Source organism: Cydia strobilella, chromosome 1, assembly GCF_947568885.1.
Source record: "Cydia strobilella chromosome 1, ilCydStro3.1, whole genome shotgun sequence".
Taxonomy (NCBI): Eukaryota; Metazoa; Arthropoda; class Insecta; order Lepidoptera; family Tortricidae; genus Cydia; species Cydia strobilella.
In genome coordinates, this window is record NC_086041.1 from 10,122,344 (window position 1) to 10,147,178 (window position 24,835).

Here is a 24,835-nt window from a genome sequence, read left to right on the forward strand (position 1 = left end):
GTGTTGCACACATAATTTTTCACCTCAGTAGTGAGAACATATTAAAGGTTAAAATGTATTTAGAATTACACAGAATAAACAGAAAAAAAAGTATTATAATATGTACGATACGATACGATACGATACGATACGGGACGGGACCGGACCGGACCGGACCGTACCGTACCGTACCGTACCGTACCGAACTGTACCGTACCATACCATACCATAAAAAAAATGTAATAAAAGTATGAAGTTCATGGCCTTCACTAAATTAAAAAGCTACATTGTTTCACTCCCTGGAGTGAGGAAAGTCGCACTTTCCTCACTCCAGGGAGTGACGAAAGTAGGCTTGTTCGAGCTGCTGAGGTGAAATAGTTATTTACGATACAAGTGCGGAAAAGAGGAAATTCGAAACGAGTGGCGATAAATTAAAACACGACCGCAGGGAGTGTTTTAAATCGACACGAGTTGCGAATTACCTATCTGCACGTGTATCGTACAACGTTTTACAGTACATATGGCCCTTTAAACTTGCTACATATGCACGAAAAGTGCTCTTTTACGCACTAGTGTGAGAAAGTAGCACCATATGTACTGTAAAAATATAAACGGTGGCTAAAAAGTAAGTGCATTCCCGTTGCCAGGGAGGTTTTGGGATTATACTGAACAACTTTTACTATGGGACCCACCGCGAAATCGCGTAGGCCTTTCAGAATATTTTTATAAATTTGAATTTGTTGAATTGTAACGGAAATTCGTAGTTCCCTCAATAAGAAACTGGCAATAATATGTATGTATAGTAACGTCACCTCCTGTTATCGTAGGGCCACGTGTCCAGCACAAACACAATGACGGAGGCGTGCACGTCGTGCGTGGAGGCGGCCGGCGCCGACAAGCAGTGCTGGCTGCGGCGCAAGCGGCTCAAGCTGCGCCGGCACGACGCCGCGCGCCGCGACCGCATGGTCAAGAGCCTGTCCTTCTGCGCACTAGCGCTCGCGCCCGACCGAGAGGACAAGCACGAGCGCAGCACGGCCAGCGACCCCGCTACTAGCAAGAAAAATAGGTAAGTGCTGTACACTTGACTAACTCCCAGCCGTTAAGCGTAGGCGACGTGGGCCATCGCCTCGCGGTTTGAGTGGCCTCTCGAACCAATTGTTTATGCACACTTCGGCCACCAGAGGGCCTCGCAAAATGTACCTTGCCCACGTTAAATTTTGGTCTTGCGCCGCCACTGATTTAATTACTAGCATGAAGTCTCGCTGTCAAGTTAAGGTTTTCGATATAGGCCACAATGTGCCCGACCCTCCAACGCACACAAATCATCTGTAAATTATATCCAACTGGTTTATAAATTGTTCAGGTTTGACACGACATCGACCTCCGGCAACGACAGCGACGAGGAACTAATCAAACAACAGCTCGCCACGATCGCCAACCTGCGCAAGAGCATAGAGAAGACGCACATCTCCTCGCGAGAAGACAACGCCATCCCCGAGCAGAACGAACCAGACATCCCAGGAGGCGTCGCGCCGAGCTTCAAGATCGGCCCCGCCGGCGGCCTGGTCAGGCCCAGGATAGCAAGGAGCATGGATCGAGAAAAGACATTCCTAGCACTGAGTTTGGGCGACCCTAGCCAGCTGTGGGACCTCAGTATGGACAAGGACTCTGATATAGACAAAAGTGTGACAGCGGGCACGGAGGAGCATAGCTCCTTCTCGGAGCAGGCATGGGATTTTTATCAGGTTTGTAGAGAATTATTTATATTATTAGTTTTTATAGTGCAGAAACTAGAACTATGTAGTACACATATGAATTGAGTAGGTTTAGATTTACATGTCCAATACACGTATCTTTTCGTGTTTTGTTACTTAGAAGAATGCGAATATAAGTATTTGGATTTTTTTCTTAGTTTTAATAGTATTAAAGGTGTCATCAATTAATAGGTATAATTTTTCTCGCATGTGAATTAGTAGTAGTTGTCCGTAGTAGTTATTTGTTAACTGTTTCTTCACAGGAAAAGTATAATTCAGAGCCGTATTCGGAGGCCCCAGACTCTGACGCGGCGCGGCGCCTGCTCGAGTTCGGCGACGACTACCGCGCCTTCCTCGACTCGCAGTCCGACTGCTGCTCCAGCCTGTCGGCGCAGCCCGAGCGCCACTCGCCGGCCCGCCGCCGCGACCTGCGTCAGAAGCGCCCCGTCGACACTCCGCCTCGCAAACCCAAAAAATCTATGTCGAGCGCCGAGCGCAAGAAGTCGCTCCTCGACAGTCTAGAGAGGTCCCGGAACAATACTAGCATCGAGAGCAACGACGGCGTTCGCCGCCGCAAAGCGTCCGAGAGCGATCGCAAAAATAACAAACGGTCGCCCGAGTTCGACCTGCTCAACGTGCAAGCGCTGAGCCGCCGCCGGCACAGCTCGAACATGACCAGCGACGAGGTCAACAGCTCCTTGGAGTACACAGAGGTCAACAACCGGCCGGACATACTCGACTCTTTGGGCCGAAGGAGAAGAAACGTCGACAAGAACGTAGAGTCGGAGCTGCAGAAAGTGGCCCTTTCGGAGTTGCGCCGCCGCTCGACCGAAAACGTAGATTCCGAGGACGACACTTCGAGTCCCAAGAAGCACAGCCGAAGAAACTGGAGCGGAGATTCCGATTCGGAGTCGGAAGAGGTGCGGTCGATGGTGCGGCGCTCGAGCGCGCAGCTCGAGGCGGCGGAGGCCATGATGGCGCGCCACGAGGCGTCGCCCGACCTGCTCCGCGCCTTCGACTACGTAAGGACCCCATTCGATACCGATCTAGATAGCAGCTGCACGGAGGCGGAGGACGGGCTGCCCGCGTACCTCGCGCAGCGCCGCCCGCCCGCCGCGCTGCGCACGCGCCTCTGCCTCGCCGTCGCCGCTTTCTCTATCCTAGTTATAGTTTACATACATCTTCAATGACATTTGGCTTGGGCTTGTGTGATATTTATCCTTACTTATGTAAGTATACGTATAAAGTATGCGGCGATTGTCAGAATTGGGCGGTTTTGTCTCGAATAACGTTGTGCTAGTTTTAGTCAGGTAAAATAAAAACAATAAATGCGACGTATTTGTATGAGAAATGGAAGAATGTACAAATAACAAGCATTTATAATTTATTCTATTTCTAACAAAAAACCTGACAATCGTTGCTTATGTTAACTTACTAATTTATTAATATTTAATCTGCATCATTTCACAAGGACAGTATCATTTCGAATTACAACTAACTTTTTTGTACAAAACGAGTACTTATTTTTTTTATTACTTTTATTTATTTATTTGCCGTACCTTCAAAGTGACACTGTCTTTTATAAGTTTTGTTTGAGTTTTCAACATTTTTTTTTTGTTTATTCATCTCCTACTAACAGTTTGTTTGCAGTGTAATGTGTTTGTGCATTTTTACTAACTGCCTTTATTTTCCCTTTAAATCATCTCATCTTCTTAGTGGTTATCACTCGGTGCTAGGTTTCTATTTATATCGAATACTTCGATATTTTTCATAATTTTTAATCAAATGATTTCTTACATACCTAGTCTAGCCATAAATTCCGTTATAACGTAAGTTATTGAAACAAAATTTATATATCAAATAGAATTTAAAAAACATAATGATTATTACATTTTTGTCATCTCTTGCGTATTTACGTGCTTTTTAATGAAGCAGCGAAGCCTCAAAAATACGCACGTCTTTTTCACCACCTCCTTCGGGAATTTCGACCCCATAGCTTTAAAAAAATTATATAACCAACTATTTTTTTTTGTATCGCGTATAGTAGGCCTTATTCTATAAGCGCCACTTGCACCATCCCACTAACCCGGGGTTAACCTGTTAAACCGTTAACCCAGTGTCAAATTGTACTGGTAACCATGGTACCTCCAGGTATAACCGGTTAACGCCGGGTTAGTGGGATAGTGCAAGTGGCGCTAAGATACATAACATTTTTTTTATCCAGTGGATCAAACATTGACTTGTCGAGAGTCAGTACGAGTAAGTTGCCTCAATAACCTTGGTAAATTAATCCATCTTCAGGTTTGGGAAGTAGAAGTTACGTCTTTCAGGTATGAGCTTACGGTCTATTACGGTATTTTGTTACACTCGTACACGTGTATTTACTAAAATGGATCAATTTTTCGCAAAAATTGGGCTTAGTGACCCTTTTATCTGGTCACAAAACCATAAAATACAAGAGATGATAGACTGAACTACATCTGCCGCCCTTTGTTCTGTATTCAGACAACGAATGCATTGAAAATTTAAAAAATTTGGTTTCTGTTAAAAATGGTGCGTAAAATTAGGCCCTCTTCATCAAGGTGGGCTGGCAACATGGAATAATTATTAGGCATTTTTTATTCGCTAGGTTAGGTTTTTTTGGGTTTTTTATTCGTCCCTTTATTAGGTATATAAAACTTTATTAAATAATTTTAAAGTTGTAGTCCCTATTAGAGACAATTAACTTTGTAACAGAATTTATGGCTAGACTAGGTATTTATTGTACAATGGTACAGAAAGCTTCGAAAGAATCATTCGGCGTTACCAGTGGCAATAAAACGATGAAATGAAATACATTGAAATGTCAAATTAACAACAGTTATATTTGACGGTTTCGATCAATTCAGGAATGAGTAAGAAATTGCGCTTCAATATCGCCAAGTCTTTAATAATGGCGATGAGCAATTAATTTATTTTAATTTAAAATGGTTTACCTCATTTTAGAAGCGTATTCTTGTCATTGAGTGATATATCTGTACGCTTAGTTAGTAAAACTAACACCTTCGGTTGTTATCAGTTGTATAACAGTGCTATATATGTTTTGTTGTGAATAACATATCATTGACTGAACTCCGCAGTATATATCAGTACATGTATGTAAAGATGGTTAACCATTTGTTGATTAGGGCTAGGCTGTTAATTGATTTTGTGCAATTTTACAAAATGTTAAAACAATAAAGTGATTATTTTTGTGTAACAGTTTAAGAGGAATAAACGTGTCGGTTGGAAAATTACATGGAGTTTCAGTCAATTAACACCCTTCTCTATCAAAAATCAAAGTACATATTTCTTTTCATTATCGTTCGAAAAGGTTTCACGGAAATTTCTAAAATTCTAAATTGTTTGGGCTATTCCTCCATGCTTTCCTAATGTTTGGCGTTTCCTTTCTTTGATTAGTTTAGACCTGCATTTTGTTTGATGTAACTTTTGGTTTTGTTAATATAAATTAGAAGTAACTACCGTGTAAGATAAAACTTACACTCCTTGTGTTTTTAATTGGCATGATCAAAGAATTGTAAACATTAATTGCATGTGATTTGGATTTTCAAAAAGTGAATGCTGCTTTTGCTAAAGAAGATAAGGAGTTTTGAGAAAGTGAGTTAGTTGGAATGTACTTATTAATTACTTGGCTATATTTATATGTTTTTAAAGTTGTTAATATGGCACATGCACAGCTAGTAGGTATTTACATGTAAAATATTAATTATGCTATGTAAATCCATTCAAATAAATTGTGTTACCACACTGTAAAAATAAATGAAATGCTTTGATCTAAAAAAACTCCATGGATTTTCAGAGCAACTTCAGTCGCATCGAAAGATTAGCATTGACGTTGTTAATAATTATAGCATTATATTCACACAAAATTAGACATAAATATATATCAGAACAGAATTTATGTATCTATAATAAAAACGTGTTTACTATAACGAACCAGAAAAACCGGACAAGTGCGAGTCGGACTCACCTACCAAGGGTTCCGTACTTTTTAGTATTTGTAGTTATAGAGGCAACAGAAATACATCATCTGTGAAAATTTCAACTGTCTAGCTATCACGGTTCATGAGATACAGCCTGGTGACAGACAGACAGACAGTGGTCCCTAAAAATGATGTCTATAGTATATTTTTAAAATCGATTGACACGGATGCTTCCCGGCATTAAGTTTTAAGCCAATGCGGTGTCTTACGATGCGACATTATCGATGGAGTTGAGCGAAGGAAGTTTTTCATACGCAGACGGAGCTGGAGACGCGCTGCCGGGACAACATCAACCTGCTGGACGCCGCGCTGGCCGGCGGCTCACTGTCGCCCCTACTGCAGCGGGACATCAGAGGTTAGTACACTGATGTAATATGGTTTGCCGACCGAGGACATGGATTCACGTGGACTGGATGGGCTGGAATCAGGGCGCACCGTACTAGGGCCAAAGGAAAAACTTCTTGAAAAACAGTAGTTACATTCCATATTTCAATTGCAGCGCCAAAGGTCTTTGACGTCGTTGTATACATTTAAATCTAGCAAGGAGCGCAGTCATTATAGGTCCACGGATAGTTTGTACGGTCGAATTCACAATCATCTTTACAAGCCAACGTTCCAACATACAACAATATATTTACACGACTGTGTAATAATAATTTGTGTGTCTTAGGATGGTATTGGTATTACACCTGTCCAATGTCATTGCGGCTCACTTTCTCATTAAGCAAAGTTTGAAACAAAATACACATTGGACCAATATATTGTACATACAGATGGAATACCATCCTTAGAAGCGTGTAAATACATGGAATGATGTTTGTTAACTTGACTGTACTTACATACAAAATAAACTTAAAGCTCCTTAAGGCTCTCGAAAAGTTTCAGAAACGTGGCAGGTCTGACTATATCTACCGACTTATATAATCATATCACTAGTACAAGTCCATAGTCCTGAAGGACTTGATCTAGAATAGAAAGGCTGATACATACATATACAATGCTTGACCACACCTCTATCCTGACTTGAGACTTGAAATGTCGTTTTTTGACTCTTTGACAGCGTGACAAGGAGAAACCTTATATCCAAATATAAATCTGAATATTCACTAAATGTATTTCATGAGATACTTACAAGAATTACAAGGTAAAACTCATTTTTAAATGTCTCTGCGTACCCATGTAAGTGTAAGTGCATCGACGTTGTTGTATTAAAAACCGGCCAAGTGCGAGTCGGACTCGCGCATGAAAGGTTCCGTACCATTATACAAAAAAACCGGCCAAGTGCGAGTCGGACTCGCGTTCTAAGGGTTCCGTACATTACACAATTAAAACAATATTTTTTTATGTGAAACGTGAGTGAAATGTCTTTAAAAAACCCGTAGGGGTCTGATCAAAAACTAAGTAATTAAGTCCGACCCACGCTTGACTGCACATTTCTGATAGGTTTTCCTGTGATCTATAGGTAAAGATCTATTTTGTGTATTTTTTCAAATCTTAGACCCAGTAGTTTCGGAAATAAAGGGGGGGGGGGGGGGGGGATGGTCATTTTTTGCCTATTTACTTGAATAACTTCTAAACTGTGTCCTAAAATTATAAGAAAAATATATTTGAGATTTTCATAATGAGCTCTTTCATTTGATATGTAACACAATACGAAAGTAAGTAAGTAAGTGTAAGTTTGAAAAACTTTATTTGTTAATTTTTTCATTTACCCCCAGTGGCCCCCGTGTTTAAAATTCATTTGTTCACGTTACATGTCCGTCTTTGGGTCACAAACGTACATATGTACCTATACCAAATTTCAACTTAATTGGTCCAGTAGTTTCGGAGAAAAAAGGCTGTGACAGACGGACAGACAGACAGCGGAGTCTTAGTAATAGGGTCCCATTTTTACCCTTTGGGTACGGAACCCTAAAAACCGACCGCAGTGTCGCTCCAATTTGGACCGAAAAACAATGAACCGTGCATTAAATCGTATCTTATTTCTTGCAAAAATGCGACCGGTAGGTGGCCGGTTGCGGTTTCTTTTCTCGGGTTGCGACCGGTTTCTGTGCATCATGCGGTGTTTGCGAGGCAACAAGCATTCGATATTTGCACAGGATAACGTTGGACAAATTTATTATTTCTCATAAAAGACTAACTACTAACGATCATATATGTACCTGTACCTACTCAACGATCATTAAGCCTTTAACGACCGTATTTTTTCTGAAATTCAGCTAGTAGTGTTTTAGCTTGGTATTTATTTATATTTTAAGATCATTTAATCTCCTTAAGAATTTTACAATTCACTTACACGAGATAAAACATACATATTAATAATGAAAATATAATAATATGGATATGAGCGTACAGGCACTAAAGTATAACATTTTTAATTTTATTTAACGTAAAACAAGGGTACCTGATCAAACAACCGTTTATTGATCGCGCAACTAGTGACAGTAATACCAAAACAAGTAATACACGGAGTCATTACAGCTAGATACGGCATGCGTACGTATTTACTGTTGCAACTTGCGGATTTACATCCAGTGTATAGGTATCTGATTAATGTCGTGGTCATACGAACATATTATAATCTCTGTACCAATCAAGGTTTCTCCACGTTTGGCACCGGTTTGCCTCGTCGCCCCATTTTATTTATGTACAGAAGAGACGAAATTTTTGTTTTACACTAGTAAAAAACATAGATTGCCAATCATAATTTTAAAGTTGCGTTCCTCCAATATAAAACATTTCCATTTTCTTGCTCGCCCTTTATACAGGTTGCTCAATCACCTTGTATTTTTGTACATATTCTTCCCAGTATTCTACTGCTAGTACATCCCTGCCCCGCACTGCAACATACAATTATGTAGTACTAATTACTAACTACGATATAATTTGCTAAATGAAATTCCCCCGTGGCTACAGTAGGTACTAAGATGATCTCAAGAGAGCTCAGATTCTGCGACACTTATTATGAGAATTTTACTTTATTGAGTAAGTAATAATCGAAATTAAACCATCGTGAGACATATTTCAAAATATTTAGATCAGTACGGTTTCACTCACTATTATTCTTGCTAAATATTTTGAGTAAGTAATACTATTGATTTAAGAATGTAATACTATACTACTGGTTCTATTTTTCGTTAAAAAATCTTTGTAGTTTTACATGTATGTAAAATGCATAATTTTGGTGTAATAAAGAATATTTACTTAGATAGATAGATAGATAGATTTTTATTTGGTAGTAATCATAAACTGTCCGTTACATTAAGTTACATAATAATTTATAATAATAATCAATTACTTATACTTACTTACTAATAAGTACCGTTTTAATTTATAATGCAATCAAGGTGCCCAGTGAAACTTTTATTCCCAAGAAAAGCACATTATACCATAGTATTATGTTACCGTCATTATTGGTTGGTCCTTTGTCACAAAGGCTAGCACTACTATACGGGCAGGTATGAATTATGATGCATGCGATAACCACTATCAAACAAGTCAAACGAGTCCCTTTGATTCTGTAAGTTTTGCTTCCGGTTCATAATAGTTTATAATCTACATCTACCAGCAATAAACCTATGCGACTTGACTTATTGCGAAATTAAAAGTATTCGCGGAACGAAGGATTTCGGTGACTTGCGAATAATACCTACCTACACTGATTTATCCACTCCTTTGTCAGGGTTGTCAAAACGAATTGGCAGAAAGATATTCAACTAAGTACGACAAGTAGCATTTCGTAATCCGTTGGTTTTTTCAAGCTATTGTTAAATCTGCATCGTATAAGCGCATACAATAGTGTTTCTAGTTTCACAATAGTACATAAACAATTGTGTAGGCATTATTATTTGTTTAATGTGCTGAGGTATACTTTTGACTTTTGTGCTTACAAACACAGAGAGTAGGTACTTTATCATTTCTCTCTAACGCATAAATGCGTCACGCTGGGCCATCGTTACACGTATAAACTGCGTGATCAGAAACACGCCTAAGCCCTGTTCTGCCGGCGCGACACAATGAACCGTTACGTTATCGCCTGTCAACCCTATCGTCTCCCGGAAACGGCGACGCGGGCGACCAAACGGCCGGCCCGTCTATTTCTGCCAACGAAAGCGGAACGGTCCCGCTAAGTCCGAGAGAGAGGACACTCGCCCGTTTTGTTTCGTTTTTTTATGGCGTTTTTAATGACGATGATTTTCCTGGTTTTTTTATGTTTGTATCATTTATGAATTACTTCAGGTAGATTATATTACACATTTTGCGTTCGGCCGACTATTACTACTAGCACCATAATTATTTTAAACATCGTCATAGAGCGGTCTATGTAATAATGTTATGTAGTCTCCAAAAGGGACCTTCTTTTGAAATATAGTTTGCTATTAAAAGAGTATTTATTTACATATAAGTGGTTACTAAAATAGTTTAAGATTCGAGCGCAGGGGTAGGCGGCTCCCTCTATTAATGTTGCCTTCATATCTCTAGTACCTAATGTACCTATCTTGCTTCACAGAAACGGCAGTTAAAGTTCCATAAATAGTTTTTGTAAAAATACCAGCACACTGTCGGTAGCCAGCCTATTATCCTGCTATTGTCTTTCTAGCTTTCTTAAAATAACTGCTAAATTGAAATACTACAGTGACAGAAAATTTATTGTTCTGAAAGTACGTTTATTTTAAACCTACTTCTTTATGTACTTAATATGTAATAAGTAGGTACTTTTAGTCATCAATCTATAAATCACCTCCATTTATTTTAGAATAAGGTACCTATACATTATAGGTTTGAATGTAACGCGAACAGAAAGTTATAGGAATAACACCTCCCTAAATGACGTAATCATGACGTAATCTTATTCCCATTAAAATACCAGTTTTTCCAACTTTTTTATTTTTATTTTTTATTGAAAATTTAACAAAAATTATAACATTATAAGTACCTTAATCTAATGTTCGCCAAACTGTGAAACAGTTTGTTGGCGGTGCGCTCTAAAATAATCTTAAACTAAATATGTACACTAAAATTAAGTAAACTACAGTAGTTAGGTATAGCATTAGGAACATACTTATACGTAGGTATCTTAAATCTATCATGCGAGACGGTATCTGTACATAACTGTGATACGAACACCGAATAAACTATTCAGAAAATGACTATGAAAATTAAAATTGCAATCACCGCTCGTTTGACATCAAAACCTATTATCACTTTTCATTTCTCATGCTCTGAAAGAGGGTCATTGTTGTTCTAAAAGGTGCGCAGAAAATGATACGTGTCTGCACTAGAGCATTTTACGTTCGAAGTACGACTTTTTTAATTTTTTTACGATACGCAATTGAAATTTGAGTTTAAATGGATTTGTAATAAATTTTTCATTTTGATATTTGACTCTCCATTCCATAAATAACGATACTTTTGTCTGAATTGTTAATTGAAAGTACCCTCAAGAAATACTATAAAAATGTATACTTAGTCATGTTTTAAAAAAAATACATGCATTTTACTTTCCTCGTATTCGAAATGAAAAGTAGAGTGTTTAACTCGGGTGAAAGGCATCATTTCAGCCTCGGACTATTGGCGCTCTCACTGCATTCGAGCGCCAAAATACCTCGGCAGAAATGAGTGCCTTTCGTCCCTTGGTTAACAATCTACTATTGCTAAACACCCACATGGAACAACACAGTCAAATCCTAATTTTATGTGCATACCTAACACTACACAAGCTCTTTCTGCATTTACAAGTGTAACCTAAAAATCTATTTGCCGATGCCGACTTTAAATGAACACCTATGCAGACAAAACTATGCTCACATAAAGTGCATTCTTAGAACTAGCACACGGAAAATTACTTAATATTGAGGTACGGGTAGTGTATTCTTTTGTTCTGCATTCAATTCAAGAGTACCTATATGACCATTGACCAGGGTACCTCTACCTCAATCTGAGCTAGATGTTGCGTCGTCGGTGTAACTTTCCGTGGCGTAGGCACATGCATACTATTTAATATTATAAATGCGAAAGTGTGTCTCATGTGTCTGTCTGTTACCGCTTCACGCTTAAACCGTTAAACGGATTTAGTTTAAATTTGGCATAGAGATAGTTTGAGTCCCGGGGAAGGACATAGGATTGTTTTTATGTCAGAAGTCATCCCTTAAGAGGTTGAAAAGGGGGGGTGGAAATTATAAAATTAATGAAATGCTTGTTAATTGATGTAAGCAATTAAGCATTATGCTATAAATTAAATATTGCCATTAGATTTTATCCCGGCACTATACTTGAACTGCTGGAACTAATTTCAAGCAGACGAAGTCGCGGGCAAAAGCTAGTATTTAATATTTTCTTATAACATAAATCTAGAGGCAGTGTCATGTGTCAAAAGTCTAATATAAACAATCTGCTGTCAATACGATTTTTTATTTATTCACTTGAACATAAAATCACGTTTACCCATGACATCATCTAGACACGTTAAAGAGTAATACAAATACTTCAATGCACAGATGATATTGTGCAGAGACATTTTTGATCTCAGTGCTGATTTAATCTCGTAACTGCTAACTTGAGTTATTAAATTTGACCTTTTCATTTTCCATTATTATTAAATTAATTTGCTATGTCTTGCAAAGTTTTACTGGTTATTCAAGAAGTTAGAGGACCTCGTATTCGGAAAAGTAAGTAAAAAGTTACACAATCAAAATATTCAAATTACTCAAGCGGCCAATCATGATAACGAGTAGCATTCGAGAATGAAATAAAGAATTTCCGGATTTCTTACGGTATTAGGTAACAGTTGAACCAACATTACATTTTTCAATTCATAGACAAAGTTTGATCATTAAAATACTGTACTTATGTAAATACTTGCGCAACATGGCCGCGAGTAGTGCAGTGCATTCTTTGGCATTGCCGCCAAAACAATCGCCTTAGTAAATAGACCTGATATTTGCGGTTGGCGAAGACACAAGGCCAGAGCCATATCTACAGAGCTGTAGCTGGCAAGCGATACATGTGTTATCGTTATCGCGAAATTATTCGAGACTAACGACTTTTCTTTATCGCAACAGGAACTCTTGCTGGTGCGTTCAAAACACATCCCAATAGACCTAAGTTATTAATTTTTAAGTCAGGGTATTGATGCCGCCAATTGCAATTAAAATGCGAAGGCGTCTTCAAAGTGCCTGTCCATCGATAAGCATTCTAAAGTAAGGATAATTGTATGGAATGCAGGCCATACACGCATCCTTAAGAAGTTTCAAAAGGCGACGTAATTGCTATGGCAGACACGTTTGAAACACCGCTAAGCTAGCCATATTAAAAGCTAGCGTTAAGTATGTTTTGTAAATCGAATGCATTTGTTTTGAATTTGAATACATTGTGTAACATCAAGGAGCTACGTTTTCTATTTGAGCTTAGTTTCCCTTATTAAAATGTATTTTGACCGTTTTATAAGCTCTCTAGTCTGTTGTTCATTGAATAAATATACATTAGTATTAGTTGTTTCAGTAATTTTAAAAATGATTAATTTATAGGTAACTAACTTTTTACTTCAAACAAAGAGAAGTCACGACCTCTCACCTCTATTGTATTTGCTCAATGTGGTACCTACATACGAAACTCCACCAAATTCAAAGTATAAATTACCAATACACTTCTTCGAAGGTGTCTTCTGCGCATCAAAAGGTGATTTCATACATACATTTGATCCAATGTTATTGGTATCAAAATTAAATAGCGCTTTCATGGCTGTACCGTTTGCTGTTATATGAAAGGGTATTTTAGAGTGAGCTGTTTCAAGCGCTGAATTCCTGACTGGTTGGGAGTGCTAACTGCTAACAGTAGATCTACTACATGGCTCGCGAACGGTCGCGTTCATCGCTACGCCGGACCAAAGTCGCGAGTGTTCGTTCGTGTTTATAATTCGAACAAGCGTTTTTACTGAGTGTTTATTACTAAAGGTTTTTTATTATTATTTTCACATCTATTGTGGCCACGATCTGCGACAGTTAACCAATCAATACTTCTGAATGAAAAGAAAACGTAAATTTTCCCTGACAATAATATAAGAGAAACTGGATGCGCACGAGTGGTTTACACTTTCGCTTGTCAGTGTGTTGCGTTTTTAATGAGAGGTGGCATTGCCCTAATTTCCGAACTCTATCGGAACAACAATTATTTACCGTTGTTTTGCCATATTAAAGTTTAAACATAGGACTGATAGGACCACTTACAATCAGACTTGAATTTAATATCAGTCATGCTTAAATAGCAGTTGGAAACTTTTACATTTAACTTATAACAAAAACAGCCTTGAATATTTTATTGAAGAAGACCTCCACCTGTATAAATTACGAGCATCCTTGCATCCTCTTGTAAACATTCTGCTATCGGCCCCACGTCGCTTTAAACAAACTGCACTATTCATGCGGTATTTAGATACATCTACAAGATAATATTTTGTACGGCTGTAATATTATGATGATTCTGGATTCTCGTTACCTTTTTGACTATAAGTAGGTATACTAAGTATATCAATTATATCATCTTTGCACTTGTCGTCTTAGTAAGATTACATTGACGAGTTCAAAAACTTTATTTTTATAAGTTTAATCAAAATAATATATCTATTTAAATGCAAATATATTACATTAAATAGCTGACTATTCAACTAATCAAATGACAGTCAATAGTGACAAAGTTTCTATAAAAAAGAAAGGAATTTGATCAAAACCGACTAGTAAAATAATCCGCTTACTGATTTTTTCGTGACATCAGTAATAATCAGTATGTAATAGTGTGTATGTAGGTACAACAATGCTTATTGCTCACAATGCTCACCAAAAACGACAATAACCATTGAATGACGCCATAATCATAGCCGACAAGAAAACCTCAGGATGTCAGGTCTTGAATGAAAAACTTGAACAAAGTACTGATATAAAAATTGCAGATAACTTGGCTATTATTGCATTATCTAATAGATTAGGTCATTTATTGATTACACCAAATGTCATAATAACTAATTATGTAATCTATGGTATCAGAAAACTAAATTATAATTTTATTTTATCAATTAACTCTTAATTTGGAACCAGTTAAGCAGTGGGTCATAATTATATAATAATAATCGCTATAAGCTGTTGATGCTCGATATGACTCGTATGTTTTCGAGACCCGCGAATTCGCGTAATAATAGGTAACTACAGATTTCGGCTCTTGTATCTAATATAAATAATGTGTAGGTACATCATGCCTGTAATGTATTCATGTGATGTAACTCTCCATGTAACACTGACTCAAATTGATATAAGGCATACACCATAAATTGACGCATATCAAAAATAGGTACATTAGCGCATAAAGAAATCATATGCATACTATGACTTGCAGTAACGCATATTATAATATGGCGGCGCTAATGAGATATACTTCTAGGTTTGTGAAAGTTGCGGTTGCGTCATTAAGTTGTATTTTATGGCCATTAACTGGTAAAAGTGTCGCTTTATGCAACATGTATACTTCTAAAGTAATACTTGCTGACGTTTATTATCGGTATTCATTTAAGATAAAATGACAATGTAAATCGGTATTAGTCATCAATCTATAAATCACAGATTAAATTATGTACAATTATTAACTGTTAAATCGGTAGTTAACAGTTAATTATTGGACATAATTTAATCTTTATAATCAGAGGTCTTCTTCTCTGTACTAAAGCGCTAAAATAATTTTTAATATCTATTAAAATTATAAAAAAGTTGATTATATCTCCAAAAAGAAAGATGTTCTAGCAAACTAATTACTAACGAATACACAAGAATTTCTTATGATGCGGCATTATTATACATTTAAAAATAATAAAGCACTCTACAAGATCTTTAGTTGGGTTAGCACAGTTCATTGTTCTGAAACTTCTCATGCATAGACACTCCTTAAAAGATCGCATAAATCTGTGCGCGCCTTCTGAATTAACGTTATTCTCATGTGAAGCCATTTTAGCCATGTCGCATGACCCGAAAAAGATACACATATAATAAATACTACACCGGTTTTAATTTTACGATAATAACCTGGTGAAAAAATCGATTCTGCAACTCTTATTTCTGATTAAAAACGGTATGAACATTGTGTCGTTGATCAGTTATAAACGCGAGGTCAATTAATTGTCAATGGCTGGTATTGTAGCTCTTTTATTGCCGATCTAAGTATACACATTGGCTACAACTGATTTATTATTACTATAAAGACGACATACCAAACGATGAAACTGTCGCAATCACAACCTGTACCACGCGACCAAAACGTCGTAAGCGCCGTAAAATTCATGGCGCTTACGCGTTTAGGTCGCGAGATTCACGCGCCGCGTCTATGGTTTGATGCCAAAACGGCAGCAACTCATGGCGCTAAATCAAATCAATTCTCTGTATCGGTTCTATACGTTAGTAATAAGTTCAATGTTGGCTACTTGTTGAATTGTCTCAATTTATATGTTAGATACTTTCATGCACTAACTTCTAGGTACTTCTTCCTACTCCTTCTACTGTTCAAATTCTTCTATGTCATAGAAGAATTTATGACATTCATAGTCATAGAATCTATGACAACCTGTTTAATTAATAGTGTTCGTCACATCTGTCGCTAGAAATAAAAAACCGGCCAAGTGCGAGTCGGACTCGCGCACGAAGGGTTCCGTACCATTACGGAAAAAACAGCAAAAAATTATGTTTATTGTATAGGAGCCCCATTTAAATATTTATATTATTCTGTTTTTAGTATTTGTTGTTATAGCGGCAACAGAAATACATCATCTGTGAAAATTTCAACTGTCTAGCTATCACGGTTCATGAGATACAGCCTGGTGACAGACACACAGACAGACGGGCAGACGGACAGCGGAGTCTTAGTAATAGGGTCCCGTTTTTACCCTTTGGGTACGGAACCCTAAAAATTTAAGAATGCAACTCTAGGGTCAATGACATGCAATATAAGTACTTAATGTTTTCTTTATAAGGTACCCAAGTTTATGTTCAATGCCGATATTATTTTATTTTAAGTTATAGACCTGTACCGCTGGCTATATTTTGACCCCTAGGTTATAAAAATATTAAAGTCAATTCTGTTTTCGCTTATGAATACTTTGTTAAGATGTAAATCTTACATTTTGTTTTGTGTCATATATATAATTTGCTTTTCTAGTAATTTGTTATTTTGTGGTAATTATTTTTTATTTTGAATTATTTTGGAGAAAAAAATATTCGAGAGAAAACATGTAACTGTGTTGCATTTAGGATAGTGTTTTTAGTGTGAAAACATAGTTTGTGTCAATTACGTCCACTGCAATCTGATACTATGTCATAATATTCTAAATGACACAAAAAAAAATTAGAGTTAAAAAAAATTACTTAGGTCGAATTTAATCGTTTAAATAGGTCCATTAAATGATTTTGTGTCTTATTAAGGCATAGCTTCATAAGATATTTGATGATTTTGTTGTAACAGGCTGTCACTGTTACAAAAGAATATTAAAGATATTAGAGTTTACATCTTATTAATTTGAAATGCGGGATAAATAAGATGTATGAATTTGTGTCACTTGCATCCACTGCATAAACAAATATTACAAAAATATTATTTGCGTTCAAACGAAGCTAGCGGGCGGTCTGAATGGGCAACGGAGGCCGTGCAGGGTGGGGCCGCGGCGTGACCTTGCCGTACGCAACGCATGTTTACTTCGCCTGTGCGCCAAATTAACGCAACTTATTCAAAGAAGTTACGCAAACAACACAACAACAAGCAACAAGCAAGCAAAGAATGCGTCGAATTATCTTTTACCTATTTAAAACTCATAGATATTGTACAATGTCACCATTATGCAAAAGAACTGTAAGTACATGTTTGATTTGCGAGCGAGCTGGCAACATTGCGCAGGGAAATCTTAAAAATATCGCGTTTACGTGAACGCCACATACATTTGTGACAGTGATAGGGAAAAGGTACCACTAAAGTAAAATTTGGTTATTAATACCGTGACTTTCTTTCATTCTTTGATAAAAAAAATTGCTATTTATGCAACAAGTGCGGAAGTCATCTTTACGCACGTGTATCATACAATGTTTTACTATGCATTGTGCGAGTAAATAAAAAAGATGTCATGGCAAATAAGTTTAATTATTAAAAGGAGTGTTTTAAATCGACACGAGTTGCGAATTACTTATTCGCACGTGTATCGTACGTTTTACAGTACATATGGCCCTTTAAACTTTCGACATATGCACGGTAAGTGCTCTTTTCCGCACTAGTGCGAGAAAGTAGCACCATATGTACTGTAAAAAAAAATTGAAAACAAAAAGCACTAGTGCGGAAAAGCAGTACTTTCCGCACGATAGGAAACGCACTTTTCGAGCACATGCATTGTAAAAAAATATATAGGACTGTATCTCCTAAACCATGCGTCGTAGCGCAAAAATAATAAAATTTACGTTCCCCTTTATGTAACCCAAAAGTAATACATGAAAAATACAATGAAAAAAAAAGAAACAAAATCTTTATAGGGCTGTATTAGCTGTATCTCCTATATCGTGCATCGTAGCGCAAAAATAATCAAATTTTCGCTCCCCTTAAGAAACCCTTAATTAAAACTTAAAAAAAAACCAGGAAAAAACTTTATAGAGCTATTATAGCTATATATATAGATATAATATCTCCTAAACCGTGCGTGGTGGCGCAAAAATAATAAAAATTTCGTTCCCCTTTATGAAGCCCCAAAGTAATATACTAAAAACACAATGAAAAAAAAGAAAAAAAAATAACAAAAAACTTTATAGGGCTGTATCTCCTACACCGTGCATCGTAGCGCAAAAATAATTAAAAAAATCCCTTTAAGAAACCCCTAATTAAGATTGAAAAACGCAAAAAAGAAAAAGAGGAAAAAAATCATTTTAGGGCTGTATCTCCTAAACCGTGCGTCGTAGCGCAAAAATAATAAAATTTTCGTTCCCCTTTACGGAACCCCAAAGTAATATACAAAAAACACAATGAAAAAAAAAAACAAAAAAAACTTTATAGGGCTGTATCTCCTAAACCGTCGTAGCGCAAAAATAATCAAATTTTCGTTCCCCTTTGTGGAACCCCAAACTAATATACAAAAAACACAATGAAAAAAAAAAAAAAATCTTTATAGGGCTGCATCTCCTAAATCGTGCATCGTAACGCAAAAATAATCAATTTTTCGTTCCCCTTTAAGGATCCCTTAATTAATACTTAAAAAAAAAAAACAAAAAAAAACAGGGAAAAATCTTTATAGAGCTATATCTCCTAAACCGTGCGTGGTAGCGCAAAAAGAACAAAATTTTCGTTCCCCTTTACGGAACCCCAAAATAATATACAAAAAACACAATGAAAAAAAAAACAACAAAAAAAAATCTTTATAGGGCTGCATCTCCTAAACCGTGCATCGTAGCACAAAAATAATCAAATTTTCGTTCCCCTTTAAGAAACCCTTAATTAAAACTTAAAAAAAAAACCAGGAAAAAAAACTTTATAGAGCTATTATAGCTATATATATATAGATATAATATCTCCTAAACCGTGCGTGGTGGCGCAAAAATAATAAAATTTTCGTTCCCCTTTATGCAACCCATAATTTATATTTAAAAAAAAAAACGCAAAATTAAAAAAAAAAAACATTTCATCATTATCTCTTAAACCATGCGTCGTAGTGCAAAAATAATTTAAAAAAACCCCTTTAAGAAACCCGTAATTAATACTTAAAAAAAAAACAAAAAAAACCAGGAAAAAAAACTTTATAGAGCTGTATCTCCTAAACCGTGCGTGGTACCGCAAAAACAATAAAATTTTCGTTCCCCTTTATGCAACCCGTAATTTATATTTAAAAAAAAACGCAAAATTAAAAAAAAAATCTTTATAGGGCTGTATCTCCTAAACCATGCGTCGTAGCGCAAAAATAATAAAATTTTCGTTCCCCTTTATGCAACCCATAATTTATATTTAAAAAAAACGCAAAATTTAAAAAAAAATCATTATAGGGCTGTATCTCTTAAACCATGCGTCGTAGCGCAAAAATAATTTAAAAAAACCCCTTTAAGAAACCCGTAATTAATACTTAAAAAAAAAACAAAAAAAAACAGGAAAAAAAACTTTATAGAGCTGTATCTCCTAAACCGTGCGTGGTACCGCAAAAACAATAAAATTTTCGTTCCCCTTTATGCAACCCATAATTTATATTTAAAAAAAAAACGCAAAATTAAAAAAAAACATTTCATCATTATCTCTTAAACCATGCGTCGTAGTGCAAAAATAATTTAAAAAAACCCCTTTAAGAAACCCGTAATTAATACTTAAAAAAAAAAAAAAACAAAAAAAAACAGGAAAAAAACTTTATAGAGCTGTATCTCCTAAACCGTGCGTGGTACCGCAAAAACAATAAAATTTTCGTTCCCCTTTATGCAACTCATAATTTATATTAAAAAAAAACGCAAAATTTAAAAAAAAAATCTTTATAGGGCTGTATCTCCTAAACCATGCGTCGTAGCGCAAAAATAATAAAATTTTCGTTCCCCTTTATGAAGCCCCAAAATAATATACAAAAACACAAGAAAAAGAAAGAAAAAAATAATAACAAAAAAACTTTATAGGGCTGTATATCCTAAACCGTGCATCGTAGCGCAAAAATAATCAATATCCGTTCCCCTTTAAGAAGCCCCTAATTATGATTTAAAAACGCAAAAAAGAAAAAGAGAAAAAAATCATTTTAGGGCTGTATCTCCTAAACCGTGCGTCGTAGCGCAAAAATAATAAAATTTTCGTTCCCTTTTATGAAATCCCAAAGTAATAACAAAAAACGCAATGACAAAAAAAGAAAAAAAAACTTTAGGGATGTATCTCCTAAACCGTGCATGGTAGCGAAAAATAATCAAATATTCGTTCCCCTTAAGAAGCCCTTAATTAAGATTTAAAAACGTAAAAAAGAAAAAGAAAAAAATCTATATAGGGCTGTATCTCCTAAACCGTGCGTCGTAGCGCAAAAATAATCAACTTTTCGGTCCCCTTTATGTAACCATTAATTTATACAAAAAAAAAACGCAAAAAAAAGTGTTTTTTTATAGGGCTTGATCTCCTAAACCATGCGTCGTAGCGCAAAAATAATTAAATTTTCGTTCCCCTTTATGGAACCCCAAAGTAATATACAAAAAACACAATGTAAAAAAGAAAAAAACAATAAAAAAAACTTTATAGGGCTGTATCTCCTAAACCGTGCGTCGTAGCGCAAAAATAATCAAATTTTCTTTCCTCTTTATTCAACCCTTAATTTATATTTAAAAAAAAAAACGCTTTCACTAAACTGCTGTAACTCGGAAACTTAGAATCCACAAAGGGGACTTTACTAAATTATGACACATATTAAAGCCTGACCAGTAATATATGATCATTGTCAAGAGGGCGCTGTTCATTCTCATGTATAGGGTGACAGTTCAGTATAGTATGAAAAAATATTGTAAATATTTAATGAACATCATCATCAATGTAATTAATGTTGCTTGCCACGCTTAAACATAACAAAAATCACAATAAATTGCGTCTTAAAATAAACTTAAAAAGTCTACTAAAAATCGAAACAAAAGTAATTTTTAAGTCGCTGATGTGACATTCTCAACCAAAAGGTAGGTACCACTTTGTCGTTTATCATAAAGACGAAATTTGATTATATCTTTATACAAATAACCTGTCAGAGAAAGTGGTACCTTTTGATTAGGAACGTCACAAATGTTGGTCAGTATGAGGAGTGCAGCCTACAGTTTATTTTTAATTATATTTATATACCTACTACGGTAAGATTGATAAGACAATGTAATTATGCCTCCGAATGAAATAAATACACTGTATCGCAAAACTAAGTGGCGAGACAGCTCATAATGCCATCTCTTGGTTGGTCTTAACTTAACAAGGGTAAAGGAGATAGTATTAAGATCTCAGTCGCCAGCTGATATTGCGGCAAGTATAATAAGCACCCCACCTGCGTAGGTACCCTTCCCCGCGCACGCCCTTCTTGCTCAATTGAGTTTTATTTTGCCAGATAGTAAAAAAACCGTGGATCAAAATGACCCAAATTATGAATGATGTCTCAATGTGGTATTATAATATTATAGACGTAAACTTAATAATATGAATTTTTTTTTGTGGCAGATACAGGGTGTTAATTAGAAAAAAATTTTTTTTTAATAAAAGCGGTGGATGAATTTGACACAGATTTGTGTGAATAACATATAACAATGTTCTGTAAAGTACAACACTTCACTTACCGACTCTAATATTTTTTTAGGCGTTTTAGGATCAATATTAGGTATTTATTAAATGCCATTATACCCGTGGATGAAAATGACACAAAATGCGTGTGTACGTCGGAAGCCACTTTGCCTTTACAGGGAAACAAAGAATTTCGTCTCGAATATTTTTTTTACAGAATGCTGATTGAAAAAAGAAATACCTAAATTTCTACCTAAGCAAATACCTAGGATGACACAAAATATTATTTTTAGGTTTAGTATATGGTCTGGAAACTATATATAAAAAATAAGCAACATTAATATTCTTATAACCTCAGAAGTTATTGGTACAGGTCTATTATTATACGTAACAGTAACGGTAAATATAATCAATTTTTGCCAGAATTGAATGTCCTCTTATCACAGGTAAGATCTTTGTGACAATTGTGACGTATGGCTTCCACATGACACAAACAGGAATCATTTCTAATGCTTATCGAAAGTAGTTAGGGCAGGCTTGCCCTGTAAGTTTCACTGCAAGGTACACATGCCACCTGTGAGTAATTACCTACGAGTACATGTTACGGGCACTATCGACTGTCGATCACGGGGGTAAAAGGACACGAAACATCGTGTAACGGTTACGGGAATGATTGGATCTGGCTATCTAGATCTAGACCCATGATAGGGGCCGATAATAGTACACAGTACACAGTACGTAATACTTACATTTAGTTTTGTTTTTACGTCAAGATCAGAATTATGACTCCCAAATACGTGTATCCACAATTTGCACGCATTAAGAAATTTTCACACCTTGATTATTTTACTTCAATGAAAAGTGCGAAAAATGTTCATTTCGAATAACATACTTCATCTTTATAGTACACTAGCTTTTGCCCGCTACTTCGTCTGCGTGGAATTAGTGACAACAGCTAAAGTAAGTGTAGCGCCTGGATAAAGTCTAATGGCAAATAATGGCAATCATTCGATTTGAGCATATTATGCTTAATTGCTTACATCAATTAACAGCTTATTAATTAATTGCTTACATAAATTAATTATTTATCTCAATTCCACCCCCCGTTTCACCCTCTTTAGGTATGATTTTCGACATGAAAACTATCCCATGTCCTTCCCCGGGACTCAAACTATCTCTATGCCAAATTTCAACTAAATCGGTTCAGCTGTTTAAGCGTGAAGAGGTAACACACAGACAGACAGACAGACTTTCGCATAGGGGTCACAAAACCGTGCATATTTTTAAAGGCGGTTTTTCGGGTTTTGTAGAGCAGCAAAACCGGGTTTCCGGTTTTTTCGGTGTTTTCGAGTTTATGTATAATTTGTAAAATAAACAAGTAATTGTAGACGATATAATGATCAATCTGCAATACTAAATAGTAGTTTATGTGACTGCTACATAATGAAAGGCATTAAAACTCGAGCACAGAATAAGTAATAGTACTATGACTCGAGTGTGGGGAATCACACGAGTGTTTTTATGCCTAATTACATACACTGCTTTATCTACATTCTACACACATATTATAAACTTTCTATGATATGTTCACTAACCTCATATTACAGCCGACATTAGAGCATAGTTGCTCTCTGGCAAAATTCGCGGATATGAAGTCGTGCCGGATATCCGAAATATCATTATCGCACATTTTACACGAAACTTTTGCTAGTTACTTTAAAAACAGCAAAACAAATTATTTTTTTACTTACAAACTAATTAAAAGATAAACTGCACGTCTAATGGCGGAAAAGAAAACTTTTTTCACGCATGTCACGCATCCGTAGTTTTATTTTAAATTCAGAGACAAACTAGAGTAGGGGTCGATTGCCAATATCGTTGGATACCAACCAAATACCAACTAACAAGCGAGATTTGTCAAAATTATATGCAATTGACATTTCATTTCGAATAAAGCGTAATCTCGACTGATATTAGAATAGAGGTCAAATCAAATTTATTCGTTTTTCAGAGATGTTCGAAAGAATGAAATAATATTATTGAAATCGATGTTCTTATTTTCACAGATTAAAAATTTGCTGTAACAAAACAGTTTATCTTAATGTTGGCCATTATTTACGGATTTTGAAGGCATCATAGAGGGTTTATGATATATGTGTAGATAAACACTTTTAACAAGAAATACTAGAATAGAGATTAGAGATCAATTAACGTGATGCATGCATCACATATAAAACATGGCCGTTTATGACTAAAATGTTAAACTACATAATATTTATATTACAACTTAAATCAAACTTTAGTTATAATTAAGCCAATAAATGTAACAAAACATTCCTTTATATATATTATTAAATATATACTATGTAGGTAACTATTTAGGTACGTCTACATATATAATATGGTACGATTGCTACACATACAAAGTTTATGTGTAGTTATTTATTATAGGTACCAATGGTACGATTAATAAAACTAAAAGGTTGCTTCGAAATTCGAAAAACTCGAAAAAGCCGGTTTTATCAAACCTTAACCCGGTTTTTAAAATTGGCTGCAAACCCGGTTTTTCCGGTTTTTTCGAATTCTGTGAAACCGGGTTTGTGACGCCTACTTTAGCATTTATAATATTAGTATAGATTAGTACAGCATTACAAGAGACGACGTTGTCATATGTGATTGAACATTTTTGTTGGATGAGCAAATTGTGCTTGACGATTGATGTTGCTGTTATGAGCTCATGAGGTGAAAGACCGGTGGCCTCAGACCTATTCATGCATGTTTTAGTCAAAGCAAGTTGTTGAAGTATTCGTAGTAGGTAAGATT

The 24,835-nt window shown here is 36.0% G+C and overlaps 1 protein-coding gene across 1 annotated transcript in view; it reads left to right on the forward strand.

The window, feature by feature from the left end:
* Window positions 1-24,835, forward strand: part of LOC134741191 (klarsicht protein) — a 357,523-nt gene that overhangs the window by 314,097 nt on the left and 18,591 nt on the right. The window contains exons 17-20 of the mRNA XM_063673968.1: window positions 807-1,045; window positions 1,343-1,724; window positions 1,997-2,755; window positions 6,014-6,110. Of these exons, the coding sequence (XP_063530038.1) occupies window positions 807-1,045; window positions 1,343-1,724; window positions 1,997-2,755; window positions 6,014-6,110 (1,477 nt within the window). The remainder of the gene's footprint in view (window positions 1-806; window positions 1,046-1,342; window positions 1,725-1,996; window positions 2,756-6,013; window positions 6,111-24,835) is intronic.